Source organism: Panthera onca, chromosome A2 (assembly GCF_046562875.1).
Source record: "Panthera onca isolate mPanOnc1 chromosome A2, mPanOnc1 haplotype 2, whole genome shotgun sequence".
In the NCBI taxonomy this organism is placed as follows: Eukaryota; Metazoa; Chordata; class Mammalia; order Carnivora; family Felidae; genus Panthera; species Panthera onca.
Window position 1 is genome coordinate 535,824 of NC_138340.1, and position 8,845 is coordinate 544,668.

At 63.4% G+C, this 8,845-nt stretch overlaps 1 protein-coding gene across 1 annotated transcript; it reads left to right on the forward strand.

Moving 5' to 3' along the window:
- The first annotated feature begins 480 nt into the window (after positions 1–480).
- CNN2 (calponin 2) lies at positions 481–8,314 on the forward strand. Its single transcript, XM_060629699.3, has 7 exons — positions 481–613; positions 4,773–4,894; positions 5,366–5,432; positions 5,537–5,674; positions 6,342–6,458; positions 6,613–6,759; positions 7,290–8,314. The coding sequence occupies exons 1-7, from the start codon at positions 551–553 to the stop codon at positions 7,557–7,559; spliced, it is 924 nt and encodes a 307-aa protein (XP_060485682.1). The 5' UTR covers positions 481–550; the 3' UTR covers positions 7,560–8,314.
- Positions 8,315–8,845: the final 531 nt, after the last annotated feature.

The window sequence follows — 8,845 nt, forward strand, 5'->3', positions numbered from 1 at the left end:
AGCGGCCCCTCCTTGGAGGAGCCTGCCCTAGTTCCCTTGTCCACCACCCAGCTGTGGGAGTCCCAGGACCCGGGTGGACCGGGAGGCGCCTCAGTGTGACAGAGAGGGGTCCTCGTCCGTGCTCCAAGGTGCCAGAGTCCCACCCAACAGTGCCCCCCTTCGCGTCCTGCGCAGAGGGGCAAACTTAGACGCAGGGAGGCTGCCGGCGTCGCCTGGGGTCTTCCAGCAGGGAGAGGGCAGGGGGGCCTCGTCTGGGCCGCCCGGAGCCCCTGCCCCTCCCCGCGTCCGCTTCCCGGCGGCTCGGACGGGACGAGGGGGCCCCTCCAGCCCTGGGGACGGGGCGCCCCGCCGGGGCGGGGGCGGGGCGGGGGTCGGGGCGGCGAGGGGCTCAGGAAGTCGGGCCGCAGGAATCCGACGCGGCCCGGCCTTATAAGGACAAGTGCGCGGGGGCCAATCAGCGGCGGGGGCGTGGCGCCGGGCCCCGCGCGTCCCCCGCCGCCCCGCGGGCTCGTCCCGTCCCGTCCCGGCCCGGCCCGTCCCGCCGCCAGCCATGAGCTCCACGCAGTTCAACAAGGGGCCCTCGTACGGGCTCTCGGCCGAGGTCAAAAACCGGGTGAGTGAGGGCGCGCCCTCCGCGCCCGCCGGGCTCCCCAACGTGGGGCGGGCAGCGAGCGCCCAGACCCGGGAGGAGGGTGGCCCTCCGACCCCCTACCGCCCGGGGTCCCCGGGGGCACCCTCCCGAGCCCCCCCTCCCGGCCCCAATGTGGGGGAGCGGTCTGGCATCCCCCCGCATCTAGGAGTGCTTGGGTCTAACCCCTTCCCCTAGCGCTCCCCCACCTGAACCCCTCCCTCACTCTCAGCCCCACGGCCCTTCCCGCGTTTCCAGGCCCGAGAATGCCCCGAGGGGACCCCAGCAGCCCCCTCCTCATTCCCCGGCCACGCGGGCTTCAGGCGGGGAAGGGGAAGGGAGCGGGGCCAGTCCCCCGTTGTTTTCCAAGGGTGTGGCCCCCCCTCAGGAATTTCCCCACCTCTAACACCTGGGGTGGGGGGGGCAGGACCAAGGGGGAAGTTGGACCTGGTGGGGGGGGGGGGGTGCCCCTGCTCAGCTGCTTCTTGCTGACTTCCCTTTGTCCCCATCTGGCAAAGTTAAGGTGGTGGCAAAGGCGTGTTCAGGATGCTGGGGGTCCCGAGACCCGGGATGGGGCCTGGGGGAGACACTGTTTGAGAAAGCACTTGTTGGCTGGCTCAGAGAGCAGCAGACACTTCTGGAGGGTCACACAGCGGGGTCCAGCCTACGGAACGGAGAGCAGCGGGTGATCCCTGACCCAGGGAGATGGCCCTGGCCCGGGCCAGTCACTCTGGGTCCTTCCAGCAGGAGGGGAGCTTGTCCCTCCCACCGGGCACCTGGGAATGTGGCCCCACAGCCAGCAGCCCCCGGGAGCCTGCCTGGGCATGTGGAAGGCATAGCCTTGCCAGCCAGGGACCGGCACCTGTCCCACTGGCAGCCCGGGGATCTCGGACAGGAGGGGGACCGCGTGGGCCTCCTGAGCTCCGAGGAGCTGGCCTCAGCCCCTCGGACAGAGGGAGGCTGAGCCTTGGGGAACTAAGGCGCAGTGAGCAGACTAAGGCTCCCGAGCCTTCCTGAAACTGCGTTCTCCACTCCAGCAATCGCTGGATGGGGTGACCGGTTACACCGCCCGTGCTGGTGCTGGCGAGTGGCCCACTCAGCCCCAAGGGAGGTTAAGAGCCGGGTCTGTGTGTGGGGCTCCCAAGAGATGTCACACGAGCTGCCCAGAACCACACACGGCTGCGAGCGGCAGAGTCAGGGCTGGAACCCAGACCTGCTGCACCCGCCGCCTGATGGCCACCCCCCTGCGTCTCCCGGGGCGGCAGGAAGTGGGTGAGGGCGTGGCACCCGGCCCGTGCGCAGGCAGTTTCCGCAGACGGAAGGGGCAGGTCGAGACCTGCAGTGTCTGGGATGAGGTCAGAAGGCGCCCGGTGACCAGCCCTCAGCTTGCAGGTCTGGAGAATGGGCAGGGCAGTGACTAGCTTGCCAGGGTCGCTGGGGCCGCACCAGAATGGGAAACCAGCTTCCTGGGGCTTCCGATCCACGCCGCGTCCACTTTACCAGCTACTTAAGAGGAGGTTAAGACCTCTGGACACCTCTGCCTGGCCCCCCGTGCCTCAGTTTACCCCTGGCTGGATGGCATGAAGGCAGGCTGATGTCCAGCGTCCCTCTGAGCAGTCACTCAATTTCCGGCCGGCTGGGGGGGGGGGTCTAGACCTCTGGGAACAGCTGGTCCCGATTTAGCAGGGAGGCAGCGGCTGCATTCCTGGCAGTTTGCGGTGAGGAGGAATGTGCTGAAGGCCGCTGTCCAGTGGGGGGAGGGGGGAGGCGGCGGCCGCGGGTGGGGCTGGCCGGGCGCCTCTGCCCAGGACCGCGGCCCCCAGGAGCCATCAGGGGCCAGCCCCGCAGGCACGCGCGGTGTCCAGACCAGCTGGCCTGTCTCAGGCTCAGCTTCTCCTTCTCAGGGCAGGGCCGCGGGGCTGTGGGAGCCAGGAGATGGGGGGTGGGCCAGGAGGATCGGGTTAGCGGGCCAGCCTCCCCGCCTTTGTCTCTGCTGTGCTCTGGTCAGCTCAGCCCTGATCCCATGTCGTGAGGTTTCTATGCAGGAGCCAAGAAGTGGGGCCCAGTTCAGGAGGCCCTGACGCAAACAATTCTGCACAGCTGGGGAAACTGAGGCACAGGGTGAGAACTGTGTCCATGCTCATAAGGGAGTTGGGAGCAGAGGTGAGAGTAGAAGTTGGGTCTGCAGAGGGTGGCTCTGGGGTCCTGGTCCCCTGGTAGGGGTGGAAGGACAGGAAGGGAGAGCGTCCAGGGCAGGGATCTGTGTGGGCAAATGTGTGCGGGCATCTCAGCAGCCGCCCTGGGGCTGTCCGTGTCTGCCCACACACTGGCTTGGGTCCCCCTGACTTGCTGTGGCTTCTCTGGGCCCCAGCTATCCTGGCTTTCTTGGCCTTGGGTGCCCCGAGGGAAACATGGTGTGTGTGTGTGTGTGTGTGAGAGAGAGAGAGAGAGAGAGAGAGAGAGAGAGAGAGAGCGAGCTGGTGGGTAATGGGTGTGCACTGATGGGAGACCGTGAACATTTTTGTCCATTTACCCAGGGACTGTGGAGACAGCACTGAGCTGGGCAGCAGAGTTTGAGGGGTAGATCATAAGCAAGGAGGTATATCGTATAAAGGTAAAAGCTAGAAGGAAAATAAGGCAGAGTGGGGGAAAGAAGGGCATGAGGAGGGCTTTCCTAGCCAGGGTACTCAGGGAAACCCTCTCCAAGGAGGTAACCTTTAAGCTGGATCGGTGACTAGATTGAAGGGAGGGACCCAGCCATGCAAACATCTGAGCCAAAAGTGACAGCTTGTGCAAGGGTCCTGAGGCAGTAAGTGGTATGGTCAGTGTAAGGAGCAGAGAAAGTTTTAGTGGTTCCTCAGTAAGTTTAACATAGGGTTACCATGTGACCCAGCAATTTCACTCCTAGAGACACATCCAAAAGGATCGTATGTGAATATTCATGGCAGTGTCCTTCACTGTAGTCAAAGGTGGAAGCAACCCAAATGTCCATCCATGGATGAATGGGTAAATACAACGGGTCCATCCACACACTGAAACGTTACTCAGCCGTAAACAGGAGTGAGGCGCCCACACCCACCGCCCTGCGGACGGGCCCTGAACACACGACGCTCAGGGAGGGAACCCGACACGAGAGGCCACACGGGCTGTGAGTCCACGTGTGTGAAATGTCCAGAACAGGCTCGTCCAGGGGCAGGAAGGGGCTCGTGGGGGCCAGGGGGTGGGGGGTGACTGCTATTGGGGACAGGGTTTCTTTTGGAGACATGGAATGTTCTGGAATTAGACTATGGCGGTCGTTGCACAATATTGTATGTTAAAAACTACTGATGGTTTACTGTTTTTTTTCGAGAGCATGCTCACGAGCCAGGGAGAAAGAGAGACGATGTTAAGCAGGCTCCACACTCAGCGCAGAGGCTAATTCAGGGCTTGATCTCACGACCCCGGGATCATGACCTGAGCTGAAATCAAGAGTCGGATGCTCAACCGAGCCACCCAGGCGTCCCTGAGCTGTTCACTTAAACATGGTTAAAATGATAAATGTTATGTTATTGTTCTCTCACCACAATTTAAAAACCGCAACAGAGGGGCGTCTGGCCGGCTCAGTCAGAGCATGTGACTCTTGACCTTGGGGTCGTGAGTTCCAGCCCCACGTTGGGTGTAGAGATTACTTGCAAAAAAGGTTTTTTTTAATAAATAAAATAGGGGCGCCTGGGTGGCTCAGTCAGGTAAGCGTCGGACTTCGGCTCAGGTGATGATCTCATGGTCTGTGGGTTCGAGCCCCGCGTTGGGCTCTGTGCTGACAGCTCGGAGCCTGGAGCTGCTTCGGATTCTGTGTGTGTGTGTGTGTGTGTGTGTGTGTGTGTGTGTGTGTGTCTCTCTCTCCCTCTCAAAAATAACCATTAAAACAATAAATAGACAGACAACAGACAAGAGCGGGGTTCTCCAGTGCGGGGAGAGCAGGGCGCCGCCAGGGCGTGGGGGCGGGACCGGAAGGAGCCCAGAGCAGGTGTTTCGGGACCGGAAGGAGCCGAGAGCAGGTGTTTGTCGCCAGAGGTGGGGGCGTGTCTGAGCCTGCGAAGGGGGAGCGGCCCCGCCCTCCCGGAGCTCCCCAGCTGACCGCACCCCGTGTCCTCTGCCCACCCAGCTCCTGTCCAAATATGACCCCCAGAAGGAGGCCGAGCTCCGTAGCTGGATCGAGGGACTCACCGGCCTCTCGATTGGGCCCGACTTCCAGAAGGGTCTCAAGGACGGCGTTGTCTTGTGCACGTGAGTGCGGTGGGCAGGTGCCGGTGGCCCTGACGGTGTGCGCTTCGAGGTCACACGGTCCCATGGCCCCAGGGCTGGCTTTCCCCGCGGCGGGTCTCGGGTCTCGGGTCCTGCTTGTCTTTCGCCTTCTCGCGTGGCCGCTTGGGGGCGGCTCTCTGGCAGCCAACGTTCTCACCTCACACCCGCCCTCGGGTGGGAGCCTCCGCGTTCCTGGGCCCTTCCTCCCTGAGTCCTGCTCGGGTGGCTTCAGACATCCCTGGGCGTGCAAGTCCGCAGACTCGCCCCCCACGACAGTGGTTGCCACACTCGGGCCCTCTGCTCCCTTGCGGGTGAAGATTACATCCCAGGCGGGGAAACTGAGGCCTGGAGTGAGGTTGCTTGGGAAGGCATGAGTGTGGCAAGAGTACAGTTCGTTTCTCGGGTCTCTGAGGCTCCCCTGCGCTAACGGAGGGTCCTGTCCCCCCTCCCCAGACTCATGAATAAGCTTCAGCCGGGCTCTGTGCCCAAGATCAACCGCTCCATGCAGAACTGGCACCAGGTGAGGCGCCCGCAGGCGGCAGGAAGGGGCAGCTGACCCACCACGTGTGGCGGGCGGGTGGGCGGGCCGGGTGGCCTCACGCTCCTTCTCCCGCCTTCTCCCAGCTGGAAAACCTCTCGAACTTCATCAAGGCCATGGTCAGCTACGGCATGAACCCCGTGGACCTGTTCGAGGCCAACGACCTGTTCGAGAGCGGGAACATGACCCAGGTGCAGGTGTCCCTTCTGGCCCTGGCCGGGAAGGTGAGGCCCAGAGACGGCACCAGCCACCTCGGACTGCATGCTGGACAAGGCAGGCACGGTCCGCCCAGTCGCGGACTCACGGTCTCAAGGGAGGAGACGAGGAACAGATCTTTTACTTAAAAAATAAAAAACCAAGCTTTATATTTGAGAGCAGTTTTAGGTTCGCAGCAAAGTTGAGAGGAAGGTGCCGAGATTTGCCGCGTGCCTCCTGGCCCCGCGTGCACGGCCGCCCCATGGGGTGGCACTGTGTCCCTCAGGGGACATTTGTCACAATCCGTGAAGCTCCGTGGACACGCCATTGTCAGCCAGAGTTCATCCCCGAGTCACCCTGGATAGATTAGAAATACGTCACATGTTGTGGGAAACACCCTGAGCACAGGAGGATCCGGCCAGTGTGTGGGGTCTAGTGACCAGGGAGGAGCGAGGGGCAGGTGTCCCTGCCCGGCGAGCTGCTGGCGGGTCGGGTAGGAGGGGTGGGCAGTGAGGATGCCCCCCGCCCCCCCGAGTCCTTGTCCTGAGCTGTCAGACCGCTGGTGGCTGAGGCGCTGGGTGGGGGCGGGTGGGAGCCCGTCCCCGTGCCTCCCCCAGAGTTGCACAGTCTGGGCCCGGTGCAAGGGGCTCCGCTGCCCCCCACCGCTTTGATGCTCCCAACACCCCTCCCCTCCAGGCCAAGACGAAGGGGCTGCAGAGCGGCGTGGACATTGGTGTCAAATACTCAGAGAAACAGGAGCGCAACTTTGATGATGCCACCATGAAGGCGGGCCAGTGCGTCATCGGGCTCCAGGTGGGCTCCCGGTGCCTCCGACCCTGGCCCGCCCCGGTGGGGTGGGGGCTTCTAATGTGACCGGGGCCCGATGAGCCCCGTGTCCCCTCAAGTTCAGGGCGGGGTCTAGAGGCCTGGCGGGGGCACCTGACCTCTCCTGCCCGCCTCCCTGCAGATGGGCACAAACAAGTGTGCCAGCCAGTCGGGCATGACAGCTTATGGGACGAGAAGGCATCTGTATGACCCGAAGAACCACATCCTGCCACCCATGGACCACTCAACCATCAGCCTCCAGATGGGCACAAACAAGTGTGCCAGCCAGGTGGGGCTCCCCGGGCCCCCCGGGCCCCACCTCCCTGCGTGCTCTTATCCTTGTCCCCACGCGTGCCTGTCACTGAGAGTCCCGCTCTGGAGTTCCCTCCGACCTCTCTGCCAGCTTGCTGTGTGTCCCGGGGAAGTTACTAGCCGGCCCTGTGCCTCACCCGCCCCTCCCTCCCCAGGATTGCCCAGGGGCTCCGTGCAACCCTGGTATCTTCGGATCTGCTGATTCTCACTTTCCTGCCACCTGGCATGTGCCAGTACGATGGTCTTGGAAGTCTTGGGTTCTTGGGACGCCTCGGCCCTCACCTGGGGAGCTCCCTGGCTGGCAGGGAGAGCCGGGCCCATACAGTCGGCACAGAGGGCGAGAGAGGGCGTCCAGGCAGGGCTGGGGGGGGGGGACCCACGGGAGCCTGCGCTACGTTCATACCCAGACGTTCAGACCCAGACGGAGTTGGTGCGGGGGGGCAGGGGTGGGTGTGGCCTCCGTTGGCCCTCCTCCGCCGCCCTCACGCTGTCTCTCCTCCTGTGCAGGTGGGCATGACGGCCCCCGGGACCCGGCGGCACATCTACGACACCAAGCTGGGGACCGACAAGTGTGACAACTCGTCCCTGTCCCTGCAGATGGGCTACACTCAGGGCGCCAACCAGAGCGGCCAGGTGTTCGGCCTGGGCCGGCAGATCTATGACGCCAAGTACTGCCCGCAGGGCCCGGCGGCCGATGGGGGTGCGGTGGCTGCAGGCGACGGCCCAGCGGAGGCCCCGGAATACGCCCCCTACCGCCAGGAGGAGGCGGGCCACTGAGCCGCCGGAGCGGGGCGCCTCCCCACCTCACCCTGTCTGCTTCTCGCGTTTTTCTGTTTTCGTCTTGTGTTTCTGCTTGTCTGTGGGGAAGGGGTGGAGGTAGATCGGTGGGCGGGGTGTCCGCCAGAGCACCTCCCGCCAGCGAGTTTCCCAGCAGGCTTTGGGCTGGCCTGGGGGGTGGAGGTGTCGGGGGGGGGGGGGGGGGGGGGGAAGAAACCTGGGCAGGGAGGGGCCCTGCCCCGAATGGTTTCCGGTCGCCTTTCCCTCTCTTCCCTTTTCTCTGCCGATCAGTTTGTGGTTTCTGTGCCCACGGAAGCTTCGGGCAGTTTTAATGAAAGAAAAATAATATTTTTTGCAGGGGAGTGGGGGGCGGGGTTTGGAGATGGTGGAAGGGGATGCCGCCGAGAAGGAAGCAGGTCCCCTGGGAGAGGGCAGGGCCACAGTCCCCAAGTATTTTAGGTCTTGTGAGGACCTAGCAGTCTCAGTCACCCGTAGCCCACCCCCCCTCCCCAGGACCTAGCGGAGAAACTGAGGCCCAGGCAGGACAACAGAGTTCTGCCTGGTTGGCACAAAGCCAGGCCCGCCCCCCACCCTTCCCCTACTTGTCCCCATTCCTCTGCCAAGTACTGCACAGGGATCCCCACCCGGAGGTCCTCCCTGGGGACTGGCCCCCACCCAGGAGCCCTGGGACCAAGAGATAATGTGAAATGTCAACTGTGGACCAAAGGCAATAAAAACCTCTTTTTAGGAAGAAACTACTGGGAGAGTTGGGAGTCTGCGGCAACCTGGGGGTGGGGGTGTCGCGGGGGGCCCTGGGGGTGGGCACTGGACCAGCACCTAAGGAGGTCCTCAGGGCTGCGCAGCGGAGCTAAGAGCGGAGGCCCAGGGCACTGGTGAGTGTGGGTTGAAAAAGTGCTTTGCGGGTCAGGACCTGCGTGGCGGAAAGAGGCGGGCCTGCCTGCTGGCTAGAAAGGTGAGCCCCGCAACCCCATGTCCCAGCCCACAGACAGCTCCACCTGCAGCCCCCAGGGGTTGCTCGGGCTGTTCACTAGGCCCGCAGTTCCGGAAGCGGCAAACTCCTACACATCCTCAAAGCCCCAACGCCAAGCCCACCTCCCTTTTCTCAGGGATCCTCCCAGTATATCTGCTTGCTCCCTGGTCGGTGCCTTCAGAGCTGTGGGTCCGTACACGTGCTTCGTCTTCACCATGGTCTTGGGAAATCTACCCAGTCTTCTAGAAAGGGATTCGGAGGTATTTCTCAAAATGCAGTGACCGTTATGACCCAG